Here is a 25,873-nt window from a genome sequence, read left to right on the forward strand (position 1 = left end):
AGATTTTTTTCTCTCCAATTGAAAGACCTGTCTTAAGATTCAGGAAATCATGTATTATTCAAAACAAGTTTTCCTTTGTGATTAAAACTTGCCATTAAGGAAAAGCACTTCATGGGCATTCCATGAAGATGAAAACAAAAGCATCATTTAAAATATTTTTCCCAGGGAATTATTTTTTTTGGGTTATTTGGCTTTGGTGCTTTTTTTTTTTGTGCATTTTTTTTTCCTGATGTGTGTTTTGGGGTATTTTTTTGCTTGTTTTGGTTTTGTTGTGGGTTTTTTGTTTGGTTGGTTTTGTTTGTTTTTTTGTTTTATTTAATATCTAGCAGTTCCCTATGGACCAAATTAAAGCTAACCAAAAAGGCAAAGCATGTAACATGTTCAGTGTCTTGCGATATAAAAGTGATGAGTGAATGAAGTTACAATACAGGTAACTAGTTTTAAGAATTTAATTTCACCATGTACCATATATATTTTCTTGACTAAGAATAAACAGTATAAAAATCCTATGTGCAAGACAGACTTGTGAGGGACTTTTACATAATTTCTGTGTTTCTAGGTACATTTAGCAGTACAAGCATTCATATTTTTAATATCCTGAAAGAGTTATACAAACATACAACCCAGAATACCTTTGTATGGGATAAGGACTAATTAACTGGTTTTGCACTCCACTTGCAGTATCTTTGCTCAGCTGCTATTTTCTATTGACTTGCAGCAAGTTTCTGCATCACCCTCCTTGCCCGTCTTGTAGCAAGGCCTACCACACAGCAGAGGCTTAAATTGCTGACCCTTGACAAACTGGTGTCTTGCAGTCAAGATGCATTGCCAATAAAAACAATTATTATTAAGAGAATACAGGATCATTTACTGTTTGTTGACAGCAAATAGTAATTGGGGATCAGATAGGAAGGAACCTATTAGTGCTATTTTTGTAGCTAATACTATAATAAATTATTTGTAAAATACTGTATTCCCTTTTGGTAATGGCACTGTCCCTAGAAGCCTCAGTGAGCTGTTTTTAACCTATGATATTTATAAAAATTCCTCATACTGTGTGATAAAATTGAGATCATTACCGACTGGGGTTTTTTTGCCTAAATGGTAATGATGAAAGAGCAACAAACAAAGGAACTGAAAAAACAAACACTCTAATGTACAAAGCACCATTTAGATTAAGTATTTTCTGACACTACTTTTGACAAGAGACACTTGTCCAATGATGTTGTAGCAGGCAAAATTCTCCTGAGACAAAGTTCTGTCCTGTGGTTCAGGTGCAGAATAAAGCTTTTTTTTCAGATCTCCAAATGAGAGGAATTCTTCTGTATGCCATGAGACCCCAAGATTAGCTCAGTTGTTTAGAGCCTTAGCTTGATCTCTGTATGGCTCATTCACTTAAGAGTTGCATTCTATGGATCCCTTCAAACTCAGAATATTCTGTGAAATCTGTGAGACATCCCTACAGCCTTCAGTAGCTACTATCTCTTTTTGCCATTCAAGAATTTTGAGTTCACCTTTTCAAGGTGAACTTTAAATGGGAAGAAAAGGACATACACATAAAATACATTTAGGACAACCAGGGTTGTCCCCTGAAAACCAGTTGTTTTCAGAATATTTTGTTAAATGTCCTCTTATGTTCTTTTTCCAGTGTCAGATCAGTTCCTATATTTATCTAAGTAAATTTGTTGCATGTGAAAAGCTGAAGTAGATTTAGATATGTGAGTTGTTCTTGTCAAATTTACTGATAGCTGTGACTTCTTTCCTTGCTTGGCTGCTCTCTTTGCTGAGGATGCAGAAGAAAAGGCTAAGAGAGAAGCAGAGGAAAAAGCTTATCAGGGAACAGATGAAAAGGAAAGAGATGAACATGATGGGAAGCCAGGTGAAGATGTCACAGAAGCAAAGACAGAAAAGAGCAAAGAAGCAAATCCTGGGGAAAGCAAAAGGACAGATTCCAGTAAGAATCCTGTAAATGGCACTTGGCAAAGTGGTATGAGCCAACATGAAGCCTATCAAGGGAAAAATGCAGCTAGGACAGATAAGAAAATGGATCCTCATCATACTATGGGAGAAGAGAAACAGCATGTCCAGAATGGTGAGTTCTCTTCTTCCACTGAAACATAAATCCAGCCCTAAAACCAGTAACTCACTTTAGTGATAGGGGAACCTGATGTACTGAAAAAGCATTCCTGGGCCCAGAGTCTCTTCCTGAACATACTCATAGTCACCTACATATGGGAATCAGAAACTAAATTAAATTCCAAGTAGTGTTCTTCTGTAGATGGGGTTCACCATCCTTGCTTGGAAAAAGGAAAAATTAGGTTTTTTTATGGAACTGAAGTAGCTTCTTATGATACAGACCATGGAAAGCTGAAGCAAATAACCTGCTTCAATGAACATTGTCATTGCTTGAGTAACTGATAGGAGAAGCCAAAGTTGGCTTCTAAACTCATTTTAAAGCCAATTAAATGCATCTTTGATTTGAGCCTCAGATCAAAATATGTTTTGGAACAGAGAATTTTTCTCCACCCTTTTTTTAGGATTTATTTCATCTATCCTTCCTTTGTTCAGTTTATTTTTTATAAGGACAACCACTAGCCTTTATTTTTTGAGGGTTGTTTTCACAAAAATTTTATTCCAGTTTTTCTAACTTGCTGTGGAACTGAGTTAAAATAAGAATCCCATTCTGCACCCAAAAAAGGTGGGAAAAAAATCCATTACACATGAAAAAAACTTATTAAACCCAACAGAAGAGATCCCTTGTCTCCTGGCCATTACACTGTCCTTTCCTGCACAGCTCCTGCACCCTGGAGCCAATATCAAAAAATAGCATTACAGCCACATGGGTCTTGTCACAAACTTGGCTAGTATCATGCAGTCCAAAATCAGCAGTAAAACCACTCAGAAGCCTTCTTTTAGAAAAAGACTGAATGGACATTTAGGCTTTGAAAGTCCAGGCTCAAGCAGTGAGTTTAAATGGCAGGAGATGCAGAAATTCAGTTTAAAACATTCCTGATATTATTCTTAGGGTTGCTGACCCAGTAATTCCTTTGTAATTAGGGGTTTTTTTAGAATGGAAGGGTTGTGGGATCAAAGCTGTCATTCTCTCTAATGTATGGGATGTTTCTTCAGACAGTGTTACATGTGTGAACATGAATGGGCCCCTCAGGAAGACAAAAATGTCAGGGACATATGAAATGTGTCCGCACCAGACTTTAGACCACACCAGACTTTATTTCTGCAATGTTTTGTTTTGCATGCTTCTAGCAATATGGGAACTAAGTGTGCTCTAGTGATTTTGCTAGAACTTTTTTCGACAGTCTGTCTCTGCTGCAGGTGTCAAAAGTGCTCTGAAAGGAATTACAATGATTTCTGAAAATTATTGTCTTCCTCAGGAAAAGAGATTCTTCTCCTTTATTTATGGGATAAGGCCTTTATGAGGAGCAATCACTGCAGAGTCTCTGGGGGACTGATGAAATCTTAACATTCGTATGTCTAGATTTACCACGGCTTCCTTTATGCCTACATGTTAATATCTCATCTAATATATTTGTCTGATTATTTCTCTGCCTCTGTAATCCCTTTCAAAAAGATCATTATGATCATTATTCTGCTCTGCTGCTGGCAGGGTAGATATTACATTACTTAAAAGTCCCCTTTTCATAATATTCACTGAAAGTTCAGAAATTGTGTTATCCAGTGAGTTTAAAGTCTCTCTGTCATACACAGCCTTGTGCTTTCTCTGAGAGATCAAACTCTGAAACAGTGCATGTGTAGATGTTCAGCATTTTTTCCTGCACACACTTAGGGTCAAGCAACTTTTTTATGCAATGGTCAAAAAAGGTTTGTTAGCTCATCATTATCATCAGCTGTATGATGGTGGAAGAAATGCAGGAGTACTTTTGTGCATATTAGTTTCAGTTGAAGACTACGCCCTTTTTTTTAAGACCACCTTAATCAAACAGACACGTAAACTCTGTTGGATCTGCTCATAACCTCTCTGTACGAAGACCCCAAGTCAGTGGCAGTCTGATCAGCTGAGGAGGGTGCTGCTTGTCCTGCATCATCTTGCATTCTTTTTTTTTTCACCCACACAGTGAGCTTAGGAAGAGAAACATGAAAAATTTTGAATAAAAACTGAACAGAACATGCTTTAGTTCCATCTTGTTAAATATTTTAGGATTTGAAAATAATTCTTCTTTTATACTATGATGAAACGTAATTGGAGAGAGAGATTGATCCACTACCGTCCAAGAATAATGAATATGCTAATGTTAAGGCACATTGTGGAAGAGGGAGACCTCATTTCTCTACTATTTTTCTTTTTTTTCAGCTGTTAAAATAAATATCCACTGCCCATGAGTATTTGGAAGGCAGATAATATCCTCTTTAACACTTAATACCTTTAATCTTGATCCAAAGGCTAGGAAGTAGTTATAGTACCAAAAATAGTAATACAAATGGAATAAGCATCACTGTAATACAGCCTGACATGTAAAAAATTCTGAAGTGAGACTTTTACAGCTTTTTGTGTTGAGGTGTGCATCACAAAAGGAGAAAGACCCTTCTTGCTGTTTGGATACTGCAGCTGAAATAGCTCTGTTCTGCTACAGCTTTCCATTTAAGTTTTTATTTGATCTAGCATTCAACATTCTCTTTCAATGAAGGGATGGTCTGGTAAGATCTGATGTGCTTTGCTGTATGGCTAATAGAGGACCAAAAAATGAGTCACTCTTGGTTGACATTCCTAGCTTCATAAAATACACCCCATCTTAAGTTGCTATTTTCATTCTGCATGAGCCATTGCTCTGCCAAAGGCCTTGATTTTTTTGTTTGCTACATAGACTCTAAAGGCAATGATCAGTGCTAGGATGATTGTTTCCTGATACCAACACAAATGAATTGAGGATAAAAGGAATCTGGTAAGAGAAAATAAGGCAAAATTACATAGGCGTGTTAAGGGTATCTAGGATGGTTCTTTAAAACAGACAGTTATGATGAAGCCTTGCAGGTTCTCATTTCCTTTGAAAGCATGAATGTTTCAGACTCTGAAATGAAGCTTATGATCAAGTTTTTAATGGCCAACATACAGTCAGAGGCATTGTGAGTTTGCATATAACTTTAAAAGGTTTTGATAATTAGAAGAAATTTATAAGTGGATTTTAAAACTTGCTTATCTGTAGGACTTGGATCCATGTTTTCTGGGGCTTTGCTCTATGGAAATATATTAATTAAGTTCTTTTTGAACTCAGACCTTTCGTTCTAAGGAACAACATCTCCTTTGGTGTTGCAATTTCATTGAGTTACAAGCATTAAAATGCATTAAATGTTTCTTATTGCTTCTTTCTAGGTGAATCAAAGGAAGACAACAAATTGGACAGAAAATATAAGTGTAGTGTGGGGGATGAATCAAAGAAAACAGATGGTAAGGACAACATTTTATTGCATTTTTGACCTCTACTTTTATATGCAATCTGTTGTTTCCTAAACATCTCCAGTTTATTCTAAAACGAAAATAATTGTATGGTAACCAGAAACAAACTTAAACAAACAAACCAGAAACAGTCATTAGATTTGAAAAACGCCATTGAAGCATTATGAGGGAAAATCATTCCTTTCACTTAATGCTTAGTACTACTAAGTTCTGCTGGTAAGCCTTATCCATCAAATTTTTTGCAGAGCCTGAAAGAAAAATCCTGGATTATTAGAGTTGCTTAATAGGAAAAGCAGATTTGTGAGATTCTATCCTTCTGACTTTGTTCTGGCTGTATTCTTCTGTCTGTAAGAACAGGACACATTGGACACGAAGAAAGCAGACTGAAAAAAAAATGCTGCACAACAGATTCTATTAAGGATGTATTGAAAAGGGAGACTACTGAAACATTTTTAAACTGTAGCAATCCCAAGCCATAGGATGGTTTCATGGGCATCTGGGAATAATTTCAAGTGAGTCTGAGCCTAGTGTAGAGGTCCACAGCCTCAGCAGTTTGGAAAAACATCTCTAAGTTCTGCAGTGTGTTTATACTTTTGCACTTCCTCACCTGTGTACCACAGGCCCATGAGACGGTATTTGAACATTGCTTCAAAGACTATTGCTGAATTACTAGGTAGCAAAATAAATGCAAAAAATTTTTTCTAGCATTTTCTTTGTGCATGTATCAGTGAAATTCACTGAAATGTAACTATTCCTAAGTAAGTATAACACAGCACTTTGTTTTGATAGTCAAAACAATCAAAATTATTTAAATTCCTACTGCCCTAGCAAAGTGGTAAGTAGGAAGAAAATATAATAACTCAATTAAACACATAGAAAATTTCATCTAGAAGCATGTATTAATTTCAGACACATAATCATGTACTTTTTCTTAAGAGGACCTGTCGGGTTCGGCTGTCTGTCTCTGCCCCGACACGGGTAGAGTGGTTCTTGGGTGGCACGCGATGCAAAGGACGAGTCTGGACTCTTCAGCTTTTCGGTCTTCTGATTGTTTATTATTTCTTATCTACAAAATTTTCTGTCTGCCCAACAGAGGTCTGATCTGCAAGCAGTCACAGGCACTCTCTTACCACCCACGGGGCGGTCATGTCTTTTTATACTAAAATCTACGTACACAATATTTACCTTTATTTCCCAATGCTTTTCACCCATGTTAGCAAGTGCACCTTCACCATAAACCAATCCCCAAGTGCCAACATCACCACCGGAGATGGAGGACAAGAAGAAGAAAGAAGAAGGACGAGACACGCCCTGATCCCTCCATCTTGTCTCCATAACCCCCCTGTACCAAAAACCTTAAAGTCTATATCTCACCCTCTAAATGTGTCTCTTTTACACCTTGTACTCTAAAGTGATTCTCTTGTCCTCAGACTCTTGTTACTTCTGTGGATGGATCAAAATCAAGCCACCAAACACTCTTGGCAACATTCCAGGATTTTCGAGACCCCCAAGGGTTCTCCTGGCATCTCTGGACATCGGGAACGATGTGCTGAGATCCCACAAGGACCCTTAGTAATAATTATTTTAAAAATCAGTTCTTTTAAGAGGTCATGTTACTTATATACTTGAGTTAAATGTCTGTCAGGAAAAAGTCTCGAACAAGTACCAATCACAGCTCTTACTGCAGTCATGCAGAAACTGAGTCTAAATACTGAAATAACATGTGACTCTTCAGCTTTTCAGGAGTATGTGCAGTTCCATATGTAACTATCAAGACTCCAGAAAGATCAAGGGGTAGAATGACTGCTCTACCTACTCTGATGGGTGGTGGCTGAGCAGCAGCTACCCTTGTGCTGGAAGGGTGCTTCCTTGCAGGACCAGGTGAATGCAGAAACACTGGTCCAGAAACATGGGCTTTTTAGGAGGACTCAAGAGCACCAGCTCAGCCAAGAGAGTAGACCCATGACTCTCTAACTTTGAGGAAAAGGTTACATTTGAAGGCCTTCACTCTCAAGGTCTTAGAAAGATTAGGGCCACATATTTATTTGGGCTTGAGGACTAAGAAATGAATGTGTCACAGTAACTTAAGATTGAAGATTGAGGATGTAAATTTGGTCTTTGCAAGTTGCTTATCTTTGGTGTTATTTATGGTCATTATCTATTGTCCTGTAGGAGATAGCTAAGTTAATCTCTTTAGGGAAAAGACTGGTAACCATGGGACCAATTGATTACAGTGAATAAGCAATTCTAATCATGCAAAAACAATTTGTAGGTAGACTGCTTCTGTCATTCAGACAATGTAGAGGCAGATTATAGCTAATTATCTAATTGATAAAAATCAGTAAAAATACTGTGAATTATGCACCTTAGAAAGAAAAACACTGGAATGGCACTTCTGCTTTGCCAAATACTGCATAACCTGTTCTATCCATCTCCCACTCCAGAGCGAATGTCCTTACCAGCCATGTGAGGGGTGTGGAGAAAGGAACATTATCCATGGATAATACACAACTATTAGCAGACTACTAAAATGTTTACTTGAACATATGCTTTTTCTTGTGCCAGTGCATGGTCTTTCACATGTCACATGCTGGAGAAAGGATTAAAGAATTAGAAAGATTGAGATTATGGCTATAATGTGCTCACCACATGTAATGAAACTCGGGCAGGTGAAACTCAGCCTGGACTTTTTTCAGGGTCAAAGGTACTTGGGTTTTAAAACCTCTGTAATGCGTGTAGCTGGGGAGTATTTGTATTAAACAGGCCCATTTGTGTATGTTTAAAATAAAAGCTTTAGCTTTCTCACCACTAGCTTTTTGCATCAGCTGAAGACCTGAACCCAACTGACAACACTCTGTCCTACTGCACGGGCATCCTGCACTCAGAAAAGAAAGCTGCAGACAGTATTTTGCATAAATCTTTGTAGGATATGTATCCAAGTTGCTTTTTAAATTATATACAAAAGAAGCTATTGTAATATCTACTTATAGACATACATACATGCCAAAATAATTCTAATATGCTTGTCCTTCTACTACATGGGGAATCTAGTGACTAGTCTTCTTCTCATGTTAATCTGATCCTCATATTATTATTTTTGGTTGTTTTTTGGTTTGGTTTTTTTTTCCTGCAGGAGATAATTCTTGTTACCCACTACTGCCTTTTTTCTCAGTTTCAAGAAAATAAATATGGGGATGCCATTTCACAAATAAAGATACATATCTGTCAGAAACATCATCAGCACAAGTGTTTCCTGTGGGATAGAACATTGTTAAACCATTTTGGAAAACTGAATTTTCTCATGTGAAATCATTGCTTGGAAAGTCTTTGAATGGAAAATTATAAGCAGCCCATGGACATAATTTTTCTTTACATTCCAAACTTTTTAAAAAATAATATTATTTTCTAATAAAACTAACAGCAAATGAAAAAAAATATTCTTCCCCATTACAGACTTTATGTAAGCAAGAAATTTTTTACAGTAATAGTGGCAAACTACTGGAACATTATCTCCATTGAGGTGGTAGAAACCTCATTTCTGGAAACATTCAAAGTCAGGTTGAACAGGGCTCTGAGCAACCTGATCTAATTGTAAATGTCCCTGCTCATCATTGGGGTGTTGGGCTATATGGCCTTTAAAGGTCCTTTTTCAACCCAAACTATTCTGATTGTATGATCCTATGATTAACACTTTCACAGGTAATTTCTACCACATCCTCATTTTTTTTTCCTTACTGGGAAAAGATTCTGCAATGTTAATGCAAAGTTTTCAGTATAACTTCTTGTTTTGGGGAAAACAGTCAATTCAATCAAATATTACTCTCTCAGGTACCAACTGTAGATAAATATAGTTCCCTTTTTGTGCGTTTGTCCTAGGAACTTATTACTCTAGTGGTAATGTGCACTTTTAGCATGGAAATATACAGGATGTTTGCATCTTCAACAGCTGGTAAATACAGTGAAAGCCTAATGTGCTCTGGCTATGTGATGAGCAGTACTGCTACCTCATGGTCAAATGAAAACGTGTATTTTGACAGATCTGCTTCAGTACTGCATTCTTCTATGCAGTGCAACACACTAAAATAGAATATAGTCACTATAATATAATGTAATATAATGCTAGATGTAGACTTTTTAATACATGGACTATATTTCAGATATGGAGGTTTTAGCTTTCTTTATTTTGATTTTTTTTTAAGATATAATGTTGCTTATAGGTAGTTAAAAGCTTTTCCTTTGAGTTCTGTACATTGCCCATGCCAACATGTAGAGCTACCTTTCAGTCTTAATTTTTCTTGATAATGATTTCTTGATAAGGAAGTGAAAATTTCCCTGATTATTAAGTTAAAGCCTTCATTTCTTTCTATCCCACTTGTCCCACAAATAAAGTAGCAGAGTAGCTGGCACAGAATGTTATCTGACAATGCCTTTGGTATAGGAACATGGTGGTGAGAAGACACCATGATAAGATCTTTACAATTATTCAGAGAGAGTTGAATTAACAGAATTCTTCCCGGCTTCATTCGTCAAAACTTCTCAACCATTGAATATTGACTGTCTTTGCAGCCTTCTGCAAGATACAATTTTTGTATGTGTCAATCTAGCCAAGACCACGCCATAGCAATGAGCACTAAGCAGATGTCTGATGAAATCCTGCTTATGTAATATTCATGATTCTGATGTTGTTTTAAAACAGCTTACTCAAACATATAAATAAAGAGCATGTCTATGTCTCCTTGAGAGAGGTAAAAAGGTAAATTACAGGTCATATAAATACTGGTGTCATTTCTAATTCTGCTTTGAAAGATAAACTGATCTCTCCATTATTGTCAGAAGCAAAAAATCCATTTCAGTTTGTAAGGCAAAGACATTCTATTTTTCCTTGCTGCTTGATAGTGCTCTGCATATTATGTGTCATAATCCAGCAGCACAGGCAAATTGGAATGACTGTAGTCTAAGTCTACTTACTAAAGACAATTTCTTTCATTTTCTCACTTCCTTTTTTATGGCCTGTTACCTGAATTACATTAACAGCTATGGCTCCAAGTTACAAATCAGAAAGACTTGTTAGGTTCTGGAAAAACTTGTTTGAAACATGAAGGAATTCTGCCTTCCCAAAAGACATATTTCACTGTAATCTATCTCTGCTGAGCAATTGTTCCATAGTATTGCAGTATAGGATAGGAGGGGGGTGGAATAGTTTCTGTGCTTTTTTGAAAGAAACCGTTTGTATAATTTAGCAAGTGGCACTTGAAGCAAGCTGGAATTTGCATAGAAGAATGCATTCTGAAGAAGGTTTTATGCAGTTTTAATAGCAGATAAACATGATCTTTGATGCTAAGTGCAAAATACATTGTTAGTATCTAGACAGGGCAAACAGTACATCACCATGGTATGCCTGCTTGGTGAGAATATACAGAATATGTAGAAAGGTATCCTTTATAATTATGCAGATGATTTTGCAACATTTTCATTTTGTGTGTTTGTAAGTCTTACAGAAGGCACCTAGTTTTCCTTTGAGACTTTCATGTGTCTCTTGTTTAGCCTGCTTTTTATTATTCATAGGAGCCTAGATACATGGTCATTAAGATGCTGATTGCTTTTTGAATCTACTTTATATGACAAGCTGAAAAATTGGGAATTCCATTTGTCTTGATTTAGGTGAATATTTGGAATATTCAGGTGCATGGTGAAAAAAAATCATCACTGGAGGCAACTTAACTAGGGTTTTCTGAGTAGTTACCTGTATGGGGGACATTTTTCCACAATACATCTGGTCCTTTAGATATATTTCTGCTCAGAGATGACACATGGTTGCATTGTTCCTCAGGGATAAGATTCATGGTCCTAGAGACATGGAGCAATGTGTAACTTACACAGTGCATTGCAGAAATTGTTCCTTGATTTTGTACCATCAATTAATTTATTGCACCAGTCAGGGAGTACAGCTGTGATTTTGCTTCTATTATAGTCCTTATCCCATTTAGGAAAATTTGCCTGTGCAATGATGCACAGAAATTTTCCACTTAGCAAGAGGAAAGTCCTCCTTGCTGCCAGCTGCAAGAATTATGTTCGGTACAGCGACAATCAGGCTTCTTTTTCCTGATGCAACACTCAGTCCTGAAAGAGAAACAAGATCATGTCTTCTCATGAGAAGAAGGAAGAATATGAAATGACTCTTCAAAAAACATTGGTGACATTTAAATTGCATCTTCAACAACTCACAAAACAGCTAACTTCCAATTTGAGCATACCAGCTACAGGAAACAGACAGAACAACTCCTATAAGGTGTGGCATCCCATCCCAAACAAGCAACATGCACGCACCCAGTTACTCATGATTGAAAAGTCTAATCTTTATTACTTATAATCATTATTTTCTCTCCTTCTAAATCACTTCTTTCCTTTTCTTAACTTCAAAACCTGGTACTTGCAGGCAATAACAAATATAGAAGAAAGTCATCAACTGTTACCAGTTGAAAAGTGGTTTTTTTGAGTCAGGCTGAAGTGTTTAGGAGTTTAAGTGTAATTAAAAACAAGTGATAAACAAAAACTGAAGACATATTAAAAAAATCCAAATGAGAATTTTTGCTCTGAAATGGTGTTTCACATTTTTATCCACCATTAAGTAAATGGTAAACAAAAAAACTTTTGTTTTAGTTAGATGAAAAGCTCAGCTTGATCTTTTATTTTCTATCTATCCACCCCACTACCCTACCCAAACCCCAATCTCCAACAGACATTTTGCCATGCAAAAATACACCAATTCCTTGTCTGACCCAGAGCTAGGCATTATCCTAATTTTTTGTTTTAGTCACTCAGCCAAAGAAGCCCAGTGCTTATTACAAAATTCTAATTCACATATGTGGCTGGAAACCTTGCTGGCTTTGATTTTCCTTCTTCCTGTGGAAGGTTCTATGATTTGCATGGTAAGATTTTGGTAGTGGGAAGGGCTGGAGGGGTGGCTTTTCTGCTAGCTTCTTTCTGCTAGAAGCTTCCCTTATGTCTGACAGAGCCACTCCCAGCCAGCTCCAAGATGGACCGACCCACCAAGGACAAGCCCATCAGTAGTCATGAGAAGTCCTCCCATGAGGAGGAAAGAGCAGCAGAGACAATGTTTGAAGAATTGATTCTAACCCCCATTCTCTGTCCTTCTGTTCCCTGTGGAGGAATAAGTAGAGAATCAGGAATATAGTTAAGCCCAGGAAGGAGGGAGAGGTGGGAGAAAGATGTTTTAAGATTTGGTTTTACTTCACATTATCCTACTGTGATTTTAATAATAAATTAAATAAAATTTTCCAAGTCAAGTATGTTTTACCTGTGACAGTAATTGGTTAATGATCTCCCTCTGCCCTTATCTCAAAACATGATCCTTTCCTTATATATTCTCTCCCCATGTCAAGCTTAGGAGAGGAGTGATAGAGTAGTACCTTGGATCTAGCCAAGGTCAACCCACCACACAACTCATCCCCCTTGCTCCTTGAAAAGGACTGGGGTTCTTGTTTCCATCCACAATGGAATATCTCTTTATGAAAACAATTATCTAGCTTTTACCCCAAACATATGCAGAAGTTTGAATTATGTTTGATTATCAAATATAGAATAAGATTTTGCACCTAATTTTCTAGGTGGCTTTACCTAGTAAGTATCTAATTTCATTCATACATGCTTTATTCAGGAAACTCAGTAATTACTTTGTGTAATCAAACCTTTGCCAGTGTATTCATTATATTTTTATCTGCTTAAATATATGTCCATAATATGCTGGCAGTCAAATCACATATATTAAACCAAAACTGACCTCTTTCATCACTGATGTTATCCTAGGTCAAGTGGAATGTAAACTGTCAAGCCAACATAAAACTCAAACTCAGGGTGAAAAGAACTAGAAATTTTTAGCTTCATGAATGATTTAGGCACAATTATGTGCCAAAGCTCCAAAACCAGGATACCTTCTATGCTAATGCTATTTCTCATCATAGAAAAATTGATATTATGCACTTGAGTCATGTGCTAAATTTGAGTGATGTTATTTAAATTCACTTACTAAACAAATATTCAAAACTTTTTCCCAAGAGCATTTATTCTTGTTTTCCCTTGTTTTAAAGAGAATTCAAGTACCTTCAAATAGCATTTTGTTTTCTTTGAAAAAATAATCAGTCCAAAATTTCTCATTCATTAGACATACCAATAACAGAGATGAATTAACTTATGTTGCATATTTCTTCTTTATTTCATTGATCTTCTGAAGTTTGCTTCTTAGGCCTTATACATCTCTCAGGCAATTGAAGAAAGAAAATACCATACTATACAGAATTTATTTCTTCATGGTCATAATTATCTTTGAAAAGGCTTTTAAATGGCTTTAGTAGGAGACAGGATCATCCAGTCTGAGAACTGAGTTCTTAGATTTCAACATCTTTGTTTTATTTTGAGCACTAGAAATAGCTTCAATTGTCCTTTTCAGGTAGAAAAGCTGCAGATTATGACTAAATCCACTTTAGCACTCAGGGAGACAAGAAATAACAGGTTTGGGGGAAAAAGCTTACAAAAAAGAAAATTCACTTCTTTACAAACTCTCAGATGCTGAGTGAGTCCACAAAGGAATTAAAAAGGAATTAAAAGTGGCAGATTTGGTAATTTGTCTCAGCAACTGCAAATACTTCTGTCATTTGTGGTGGGAAAGACTAGATTATAGATTATGTGGGATGCAGTTACTCAGACTACTATTTCACCTCATTGTCCATTGCATCAGAAGTAATTGTTTTATGATATCAAAAGCCATACAAGAATTTGCCATTTCTTTTGTCATTTTACTCAGTGCTTCGATGGAGCTGGGTTCTGGGGGCAGCAGGGCTTGCAATAAATAATCTCATTTTGAAAAACCTATGCTTTTAATTAGTTGGGCTAGAAGCTACTTTCAAACACCATGTCAACTTTGCTATGAATGCTTGAACAACCTTACTGGTTGTTCAAGCATCCATAGACCAGAAGTCCCTTCAGCTCTCCATCACCTGCGTGACAACATTTCATAGAAGAGACCTTAATGAACTAAAACCAAAATTAGAGCAATGGGTGTATCCCACTTCAATGATATGTTCCCACTACCCCTTCTGTGTTCCAGAGGAACAAGGTAGAAGTCAAATCTCTGACTTGGATACACTCTGATGGATTTATCACTCCATTACTTTGTCAAATTATCTTTGGAGCCCTGGTACTTTTGTATACTGGGCACTGAGGCAACACAATTCAAAATTTACACAGGCATTATGTGATAAATCATATCTTTTTATTATTCTCAAATTTACTGTTTGTAAGTTTGTTTGGTAATTCCCTTCTTGGATTGTGAGAAACAGTGAGTAATTGTTCTCTTTCACATTCTTGGTACCACTAATAATTTCATTTACTTTTGTTAGACTCTCTCTGCAACTCTGTTTCTAGGCTAGAGTCATAGCACATGAACTTTGTGTATTGAACTTTTCTTCAAGTGCAACCCTTTTGCGAACCGCTATGTTAGGATGTAACACTGACAGTCTGTATTACACACGTTTATTGCAATGTGACAAGAGAATCTCAGGTTAATGAAAATGAGATAACCTCTCGTTTTTTCCCTTTTATTTTCAATAGTATAGTCATGGATAATTGTGCCATGGAAGCTGCCATCCTGTGCTTCCTTCAGAATTAAGTATGGTTATAATGCTTCAGAATTTGAGCAGAGAAAACAAGGACCCTGCAAGAACCTCACACTTTCATTCATGGGGATTCAAGCAGGATAAATAGATGGTGAAAAAAATGCCAAAACCCCTGCCCAAAGACTCCTTAATCTACACCAAACTGTCCTGCAGTCTGCATTCAGCATTTATTTTTTTAGGAGAGAAAAGTGATTTTTCTTTTAAATGCAATTTGAATACCATAGGGCTTGATAAGGGTCCTGATAGCCTGGCCTGACACTGGATGCCACTGGGAAGTGTCTGTCTTGGTTTAAAATAATTTTTTAAAATTATTGTCTGCCAAGGAAGGCAGGAACCTTCCTGGGATGGAAAATATGACCCCTTCCCTCCAAATTATTGTAACTTTGAAATCATAGTGCTTTAAGGCAAAGATATAGGAAAAGGAATAACAGTTCTTTACTAATATATATATTTATATATATATGTGTGTGTGTGTGTGTGTGTGTGTGTGTGTATGTATGTATGTATGTATGTATGTATGTATGTATGTATATAAAACAAGACAAACAAACAACAACAACGGCAGCAACAATAAACAAAAAATCAGAAGCCCAGTAACGGCCTGTCTTGGCTGCAGGCGCTTTCCCTTTTGGTGTAGTTATGGTGACAGCCAGCAGGGGCGCTGTCGGCTCATTGCCAGAAAGGGCAGGTGTGCTAATTCCCCCGCGGCTGCAGGGGGCGCTGTGGCGCAACTTCAACCCCCTCCCCACGCGGCAGTAGGGGCTTGGGTGATGAGAGAGAAGGAAAAGGGGCTCCCCTTGCGAAACTTACGGGGAGCAGCCGGTCTCAGTGCCTCTCCGGGTGGCGAGCTGGTCTGTAGGAAGAACCTCAGATCAGCAGGCTGTAACAGCAGAGACAACCACACCCCAGGTGGCAAACAAAGTGTAGCAAAAACACCGAAGCCATGGCAGGAGCAGAAGGAATTCAGGTGGATGAGGGGCGTCGAGTTAAAGTGTAGCAAAACCCCCCGAATTAGTGGCAGAAAACAGCAGGGGCAGGGCGACCCAAGGACGAGAGAGAAGATGGAGGGAAGGTGTTGTTTCAGGTTTTCCTTTGGCTCTCACATCTCCTGTGTGATATCCTGGGAATATCCGCGGCAGCCAGACTCCCTCAAGCAGCCCGGAAGTGCTCCTTCCAGAGAGTGGTTGGGGGTCCGGGTTCCGAGCTTCCCCTGAGACACCCAAGCAGATGGTGAGGGTCCCTCCCAGTGAGGTCAGGTGAAGAGGTCTCAGTTCAATGATCACTCTCGCTAGCAAAGGCTTACCCACGGCAAGGAGAAGCAGTGAAGGACAAAACTCCGCAGTGGCAGCAAATCCTTCAGGCAGCAGCAGTCCGGCACCAAAACCACAGCTGTCAGCCCTCTGATCCCCAGAGAAAGAGAAAGAGGGCTGAGCCCAGCCCCTCACCCCCAGCCATGGCTCCTGGCATCTCTGCGCTTCCCAAGAACGCTGAGCTTCCCTGCCACCACACTCACTCCCCCAGCTGCAGCAAGACTGAAGCAAGCTGCATCCCTTCCCTGCCCTTCCCTATCCAGGTCACGTCTTTTGTCTCTTAAGTACCCGTCATTCCCATCTCTTAGACAACAAATGGTAGAAGTCCCTAGCGCTCAACAGTGTCCTAAGCCCTCTCTGAGCAGTACTGTGGTTTTGGCAGCTGGAGAGGAAGGGGAGGAGGTAAAAGGCGGGCATTTATCTCGAGCAGCAGAGCTGGCCGCTATCAGAAGCAGTGCTGGGAGAGGTCAGCTCTCCACTTCCACTTGGTGGAACCAATGTAGTAATTATGTATCCTCTGAACAGAAACAGACGTGGTTCTCCCAGGATTTTAGAAGCTGCGAGAAACTTAGACAGAAGAATTCAAACTATTATCTCTTTCTGTAACCATTGTTTATAGATATAGTTCTTCAGAGCGTGCTATTCAAAGTTCACCAATAGTGTGAGAGAAGATTCCTAAAGGCCAATCAGGTCTTAGGTCCACCATTGTTTCTATAAGAACTAGATTCTAATAATAAAGTGTCTTTTCATGCCTTCTGAGAATGGAGTCTCTGTATCACCTTTGGCTGTCCCTGATACCCCTTCGGTGATAGAACCAGTACCACGTCTGTGAATTATACTTGGTGAGGAGCAGGAGTCAAAACAGAACAGATGCTTCTGAGTTAGTTTAAACGCTCACCACAGTCTAAATGTTTCTGTGTGTCCTCCAACTGTGTTGAGAGAGCAGATTTTGAAAGTTTGATCTGGAGCACATTTTGAAAGTTTGAATTAGACAGGCAGAATAAATGCCAACTGTTAAAATGGAAAGCTCTTCTAAGACTTTGGACTCCAAAACATCATTAAGAGAGTATAATTACTGTGCAAATCTGCCAGGCAGCTTTCTTGCTGTACGGGTGTGCAGAATTCTGTGAGAAGAAAAATATGAACTGTGGTGTATTTTCATTTCAGTATGTCACCCTGTATAGATATATAGCTTCATAGTCCAGCAGGCAAAAGTTAAAAATGCCTCGGTATAAACTAGAAACTGATAGCAGAAATGGACTCACAGTGGGTGTTGGTATCACAACATGGAAAAGTTGTAGAAGTCACTGGCATTCACATTAGCAATCAAAGTGAAGGCCAGTACTCAACCTTGACAATATAAGTTCCTCAGAGACACTGAAGGACTGAGATGTGTATTCAGGGAAGGCTATTTCAGATAATGATAATCAATATATGCTAAGTGGACTGCTTAAAGTCTTAGATGTACAGAGCACTGCATATTCATTCTTCTTCCTCTTTCTACTACCTCTGTTGATACATGCTAGTATTTACACTAGAGCTGTTGTATTTAATTGAGAAAGAGGCTGAATCTATCCAAAACTAGGATAGTTGAAGGAAGTTCTATTATATCCAATGGGAAATTTGGCGAGAAAACCAAAACTTCTGCTCCACCAAGCAGAAAAACAATTCAGAGCAAGATCCATGCTGCTATGTTCTTGCTGGAGCTGATGAGGTAGCTAACAGAAATAAAAAGCTATCACAGAATCATAAGAAGTTAAGGGGTTAAAATGAACCTTAAAAATCATCTAGTCCTAACCTCTCCTGCCATGGACAGGGGCATCTACCACTAGACCAGGTTGCTCAAGGCCTTAGACAGTCTGGCTTTGAACACTGCCACGGTTGGGACATCCACAGCCTTTCTGCATTGACTCAGTTCTCCATAGGCAGGGAACTTCCAGAGAATGGAGAAAACTGCATTTTGCCTTGCTTCATTAACTGGGATGGGAGGGGTTAAAATTATTGTAAATGTGGATGGCATAGGAAGAGAAGCATGTGTTAGGTGGTATTTCGAGCTCTGTTTCAGGTCCCTGGTGTGATTCAGCAAATTCTTTAAGTTCAGAAATACATACTGCTCAAATATGTCATTTAGTCCACCTGCCCCAAATAATTACCCTTCCTTCTGGGTCAGTCTTTTCTCTTTTAATGTGGCTAATTATAAGTGTCATGGGATTATTATGATCCTGTTAATGACAGTAAATCAGGCTGAATGCTTCAGTTGGGAAACATCATGGAAATGTACTACTGTTGTTATGGCTGTTACTACGGCCTATTGTAGATTATGCTGGAAATGTGACAACTCAGTGTAAATAAATCAAATAAAATGCTGAAACCATAATTCTTTAAAATAATGTCTTAGATTTGCATGAGTGAGCAAGATTTGGTAGTAGCAACTTACGGGGGACCATCCTGAAAGGAAAGGTTCCCCTGCTATCTGTGTGGTAGAAGATACCAACTCACTAGTAGATCTGTGCAGTTGCTGTATACATTCAACACAGACAATGTTGTCCAGCAGTAAAGATCTTTGTTTTGGCAGTCCTTTTTCTCCTTTGCCCAAATACCATTAAAAAAAAAATAGATTATTGAGTGCAAAAGAAATTGGTTTCCTGAAAGGAACCAAAAGATTTTTTGATGCAATAATGTCTTCCAAGGCATGCCCAGCCCTACAGGTAAATTCATCTCTCCTCGGGCTGAATGTCCTTGGTTGAGAGACTCTTTCCAATGTTCTTTAAAACTCTTCTGATATAAGCATTGTCAGAATTACAGCAGGTGCCAGGTGTACTCAGGGAGCCAGTTAGAACAGCCAATATAGACTAAAATATTCATGTTCCTGTTTGAAGCTTTTTCAGAGGATTTCTAGTGATGGTTATGAGACAAATTGGATGGACTCTCTTCTTTAATTAGAAACTGTCAATTTTCACCAGAAATAACCAAAAATGTTCTTGTCTATACTTCTTTCTCAAGGAGATCTGTTTATTGCGAAGATGCACTTGTATAACTACATAGAAAACAGTTATGTCTGTACATTCAGGATAATATTAGTCAAACATAACCTAATTATGAGGCCAAGGGATTATAAATATTTGACAGGAGTCAAGCAGATTGTAAAATATACATCTTTTGTTATGTCTTTGGTGCGTCTCCATACTTAAGGCTGTGTTTTTCACTGAAAGCTCAATGGGAGTAAACAGCTTTTAAAATGTAGCATTCTTTTGTGTTTGGAGCATTTTCTTGTCTTCATTTTAAACCACATGTACAACGTTCTTGCCTTCATAAGCAAAAAGGTGCTGGAAAAGCTGTTGATGAAATGATAAGGGAACCCCACAGCAAAGAAACCTATTAAAATCTCTTGATCTATGCATGATGGACTCTGTTATGTGATCCTCTTCATTCCTAAATTTGAATTCTAGCTGGATTAGTCTGATCATAATAGATTTCAATTTGTTTAGAACAGAATGATATTTCCAGTTGTACCTGTAAGAGGTACGTGTTGGTGTGCCTCACCTTGTACCCTTTCAACAGTTACGCAAACTTCACTCCTTGCAGAAAATGAGGCTGTCTACACTGATACCCTTGTTTTACTTTCCCAGATTATCTACCCCTTGGACAAAGTGGAGAAAGGCAGCATTTGACACTTTTCTATTTTTTTTTTTTTTCTTTTTCCAGGTACAGAAGAGTAAAAATGTATTTAAAAAGACACTGCAAATCTCTTTCATCATTTTATCTGACCTTCATTCCTGTTCTACTCCTGCAAAGACCAGATTCTGGGAAAGGCATTAAACAGCTTTCAAAACACTCCTCTCACTGGCTACTTCACAGCTAATGAGTCTGGTTCAAGGGTGGAGGCTTTGTTTTTTTTTGGTTAATTTTGTTTGTTTGTTCATGTATGTATGTTTTTTATTGTTGGTTTTTCTGGAAGGATTCTTGTTAAAAGGTCAAATTGTGATTTCATTGTAAATTGTTCCATTTTACTGGACAGGTCAAGCAAATAGGAAAAAGTATTCTTCAAAAGCTGTTTTTGCCCTTTGCTATGCCTCAGCTGGTGAAACCAACACTAGGATGAGGCAAAAGAATATAAAAGAAAAAAAATCAAAAAATCCTTGATAGTAATTAGCTTTTTCTTTTTTTTTTCACTGAAAACCTTTTCCAATTGCTACGAGACAGTATTTGACATCAGTTTTACCCCTATTGAAGATTTTATTAATAAGAACAGTGAATTTGTAGAGCCATTTGACTATTTCTTGGGATTTGGTTACTTTCGCACGTAATACAATGACAGAAAAATATTTTTCTTTCTAAACAGCAGACTCCCTCAACCCTTGACTTTGTTCTTTTTTTGAAGTTAGGAAAAGAATTACCAATGAAAGCAACATTCTCTTGAGGCAAATTTTGTTTGTCAGACTCTGAGCACATGTATTAATGTGTGTGATGTGCCTGTATAACTTGATATTGCAGAAAATTATCTGTTTCTCACATTTTTTTCATGGCCCACTAGTAGTAGCTGTTTGTCTGACCTGAAGATCTAGGAGAAGAGGAGCATCAGGGAATCACATGGGTCAGTTCTTCCTTTCATCTCAATATCTCAGTTTAAACTTTCATCACTAACTGAATGGACAGTCCAATGCAAAGGAAAAACATTGTTGGATAAGGATGGACAGAAAAAAATCAAAATAAGAATGTATGTGGAACATCAAGCACATTTGTGTTTCTGGCTTGGTATTTTAATAGGAATCCAGCTAATTGTAAGCAATTTTGCCTGTTTATGTGGAAGTCAAGACAAACATATACATACAATATACATATATAATACATACAAGGATTTTTGCTGAACAGCTTGCTGTTCAGGATGAGATCTTGCTCTATTACTCATATATGTATTTTTTAAGGAATCATACTCCTGTCATGGAACTTTTCTATGTAAAAAACATGCAAAATATTAGGTAAAGGTAAATCTTAGTATTTCCTTTTCATGTTCAAAAGCCCAGAATTTAACAATCAAAATCTGTGTCTCTGTTCCTTCTTAAACTATGCATATATAGGGAGGAGCATCCTGTGATACTAGGAAAAATTACAGCAGTAAGCTTAGACTAAATCCATTTTAAAAGTGAACATATTCATACTTAAGAGTGTTTAGTATTTGGGATTTTCATTATTGGGGCTCGAGATACTTTAAGGGTTTTTTTTGTACTTCAGTTCGAATTTTTTCAAAGCCAGAGATTTATATTATGTTCATGCTGTGAAAAGGTTGCACTTCAATCATGTGTTTTCAGAAAGAAGTACAAAAATAATTCCTGAAGTTTTTGGAACTCTCAGTTGGCTTCACTGAACCAGCTCATTTAAATGAAACAGAAGGGGAGATAGCGTTCCCATTTGTGAGTTTGTGGTTCAATAGTAGCCCTGGTGCAAATTTTTGAGGAAAGTGAAGGGCTGGAAGGACAGTGGCTCCACCATCTACACTGAGCACATTCCATGTTGTGGCAGGCTGTCATCTTTTAGCATTTTTTTGACTCCTCTTTTTCCTCCTCCATCAGCATTCAACCCCAATGAGAGTAGTAGAATATTAATTCCAGCCCTGAGCAGGTTCTTTGAAGGCACACTGATCAAAAACAATGATGCTCAACTAAATACCATAGTGGTGAGAGTTTGTGCTTAGTTAGAATTCTCTGTGGAGTCAGGGAAAATATACCCTAACAGAGTGTTTGATCAGAGGTGCAAAATGATTTAGTCAGTATTTTTTGTTACTCTTACCTTTTACAGTGGCTAAAGATGCCTTAGATTAGGCACACTAGAAAAATAACATTTTTTAAAAAAACTATATAGTTTTCTTCATCTGTTTCTGATATATACTCTTTCTTTCTTTCTTTCTTTCTTTCTTTCTTTCTTTCTTTCTTTCTTTCTTTCTTTCTTTCTTTTCATAGCTGGTCAGTCCTTGTTTATCATGCACTGGAACAAAGGAGTGAAATCAGGCTGGAAAACATTTTTCCTTGATTATTAGGTTTATTCACTATTGACAGGAGCTAGTAAAGGAAGTGGTAGATTTAATATCTCTTAGGGGCTGCAAATCAGACTTGCCATTGAAGAAGAGATGCTATAGGGAAACTTACTGATCTCAGCACACAGGTGTACAGCAGAATGCTTTTTAATACACAGACACTCAGAGACAGGCCTAACAGCCTCATTCTTTTAACTTATTTGTGTAAGCTACAGTGGATTATTAGCATTTTTTAGATTATTTTTGTTGTTTTAAAAAAGAAGTGAAATCTATTAGCTGGGAAATATATAAAGTGAAAGTGAAATCTAGAAATCAAAACCCTACAAAGAGATTGGGCCAGGTGAAAGCATCTATTGTGGGGTTGCCTCCTTGCTTTTCCCCCTCGCATTCCTGAAACACTCTGTACCCTTTTGCTGGTGCATCAGGATCATATATGCATACATAACATCTGGGTATTTTTCGACACCTCCTAGTTAAGCTAGAGATCAGCCACTGTGCAAATGTGTAAAATAATAATAAAAAATAATTATCAAAAACACATAGATGCTTTTCTCTTATTTTATTCCAAAGGAATCAATCAAAAACTGGAAAATAATTAGGTGTTCATCAGCTAATGGCCTATGTTTATAGTGTGAGAAAGGATTTCTGGTTTTGCATCTTTACCTAACTTTCCTAGGTGTATAGAAATTATGTTTTCAGATGCCTGTCTTTCTCATCCTCAATAAGACTACACAAGCAATGAATAAGCCAAAACTTCTTCAAATATTGGGTCCATACCATTTGCCTCATGCTGAAATTTTACAAAATTATATGGGAGAACCCATCTGTAGGCACAAAGGAGACAGAGTGCTTTTTGCAGAGGGCAGCACAGGATAGGAGACTGTGTGATAAAAATGACATTCTTCCATCTCTGCACAGAGACTGCTGGTGCTCTCAAAGCTCTGCATAGCTGAAAGAGCACCACATGTCTTCTGCTTCCCAGAAACTGATATATAGTTCGAGAGGGAGAATCCAGGCACTTTTCCTTCCTAAAACAGAGAGGATGCAAGTATCAGGGTTTTGTTCTTTATCTGGGGCTTGTATTCGGGGAACTAGCAGACCTTGGACTTGTGGTGACATAGTGCTTGGATTCCTGAACACACTATAGAAATAGAAGTGTCAGTGTGTTTTCAGAGAATTCTAGTATTAGAGTAATTGTGGTTGAAAGGAACATAGAGGATATATAAAAGCCATCTATTCCAAACCCTCCTGCAATGTGCAGGGACATCTTCCATTAAGTCAGGTTGCTCAGACTCATCCAACCTAATCTTGAATGCTTCCAGGAATGGGGCATCTACTGCCTCTCTAGACAACCTGCTCTAGTGTCTCACCAGCGACTTAGTGTTTCATTGTATCCTGCTAATTATTTAAATGTCTCAAAGAGCAACAGATTAGGGATGTCACTAATATTTTCCATGTTGGAGAAAAAGTATAGGTAAGGGAAACCAACCTTTTTATTTTTCCCTGGTAATAAAATATGAAGTAAATTTAAAAAAATCAATTTTAGATTGATTTAAAACATTTCAGATTAATCAAAGCAGGCAGAAGCTAGCTGCAGCCTTTTGTATAGCTCAGGCTAGAGTAAACACATTCCTATTTCTACGCTAGGATGTTTAGCATCAGAATGAATCTGACATTTGGGGACCTGGTTCCTGATGTGTGGATTAAGGAGACTAATACCTTTTTCTAGGTGTTTCTTTTTTCAAGCATAAATTTTGTAGTTGGACAGAAGCTTTCCAAAATGTAGTTGGTTATGCTAGAGAAGAATGGTATACAGTGGTGTTTTTTGCAAACTATCCTTCAAGAATGAAAATGTTTGCACGTGTACATACAAAGTCTTACAAGCTCAGTCTGGAAGCAAATATATTTCAAATTAGATAGCTGATAGTGCTATGCTGCTTTGTAATCAGAAGGTCCATAAGCGCACCTAGCTAAAGGTAAATGCTACCTGAATTTTCTGTTAATACTTGCAATTTCTACAATGGCTCCCAAATCTGTCTTTTAATTGAAAAGTACAATGACCTATTCAAATTAGTAAAGATGGAACCTGACAAGTATAGTAGTAGTAGCAGCCATTTATACTTAGAAAATGAGAGCATTATCAAGCCCTTTTCTTTTACATTTTTAAAATCTATCACTTCATTTAATAATTAAAAACAGAATGATACTTTGTTTTCATGTATTGAACCAGTGGTGATCTCAGAGCTTTACTGGCATGGTGTCTGAACATCATCACTCAAAAGCAGAAACATGCTGGCTGAGGAAGAGAAGGATCCCTGTGGCACTGACTACTTGCAAATTACTCCATGGACCTGACATTAGTGCTGGCCAGATAGAAAGGATGAAAAAAATCTTTGTCCTTTCACTTTTCATAATTCATTTTCCTCTGAAGTAAGTACAGAGGATTTTCCCATTTGTGTTAGCCACAACATGAGCAGGTCTTTTCAGTCTCAGATTAGTGTCCGTACTTCCTAATATGACACTTCTCCTGCTCCCAAGGGTAGATAAGTTTTGTAATCCCAGATATCCCTTTTCCTCTCTGACTACTGTGTAAAAGCAAGGTCAGCACAGAAGCAGCACAGGTGACCACTGCCAAGGTCATTATTTTCTGTTAAAATTTAATGCTCTCTGTGCACTTCCACTTGATGAGACTGCTTTCCTGTCACTGAAACATCTCTTTTGATCCCTAGTAAGCACAGAGGATTCTGATCTGTACCCAAGCAGGACCAGGATGCAGGCTTGTTTTGAGGCGTCAGCTCACCCTGCTCTGCAGACTTAACCACCACGTAGAATAAAACTTATAAGCAAGCTGGCTGAGGACCTGAAACTCAGTTTTAGCAAATTTATTTACCCTTATACTTAAGCACAAGACTACACACACTCACAAGTTTCATAGCACACTCTTGGCATTTTGTATTATTTTGGTTCTGTCTTCCAAGCACATATGTATTATAACACCCTGAGTTTAGATGTTATCCAGTGACAGGAGGAAAATATACAATTCCATTGTCTTTGCTGCTGGTTGTAGGAGTGCACCTATCAGACCAAATTACTTATGGCCATTGCGGTTTTCTAGTATAAAATCTAGCAGTAGAATGACAGAGAAAGCATTTTGCTTTTCTTCTTGCTTGGGTGATATTTTTATACAATTTTATATGCAATCTTTAAAAATCCTTACTGTTGTTCTTTTAGTGTTCTTGTTAGGTTTTTACCAGGTCTTCTGGTTTTCTACAGGCCCAGGTTCTCACAGTAATATTTCACTGCCCTTTTCTCCTCCCTATTCTTACTTAAGACACAAAAGTCATTGCATTTGCAAATAAGCTTAGTGCAAAACAATACTTAGGTCCTGATGACTCTTTTAGTTGCACTG

General features: G+C 37.8%; 1 protein-coding gene across 1 annotated transcript in view; it reads left to right on the plus strand.

Moving 5' to 3' along the window:
* Positions 1-22,980, plus strand: part of PDE1C (phosphodiesterase 1C) — a 280,006-nt gene extending 257,026 nt beyond the window's left edge. Inside the window, exons 15-17 of the mRNA XM_071429853.1 lie at positions 1,796-2,092; positions 5,348-5,422; positions 20,139-22,980. Of these exons, the coding sequence (XP_071285954.1) occupies positions 1,796-2,092; positions 5,348-5,422; positions 20,139-20,152 (386 nt within the window). The 3' untranslated portion in view covers positions 20,153-22,980. The remainder of the gene's footprint in view (positions 1-1,795; positions 2,093-5,347; positions 5,423-20,138) is intronic.
* The last annotated feature ends 2,893 nt before the right edge of the window (positions 22,981-25,873 follow it).

This window comes from Agelaius tricolor, unplaced genomic scaffold, assembly GCF_023055355.1.
Source record: "Agelaius tricolor isolate 1412-34295 unplaced genomic scaffold, bAgeTri1.0.p SCAF_6, whole genome shotgun sequence".
NCBI classification, from domain to species: Eukaryota; Metazoa; Chordata; class Aves; order Passeriformes; family Icteridae; genus Agelaius; species Agelaius tricolor.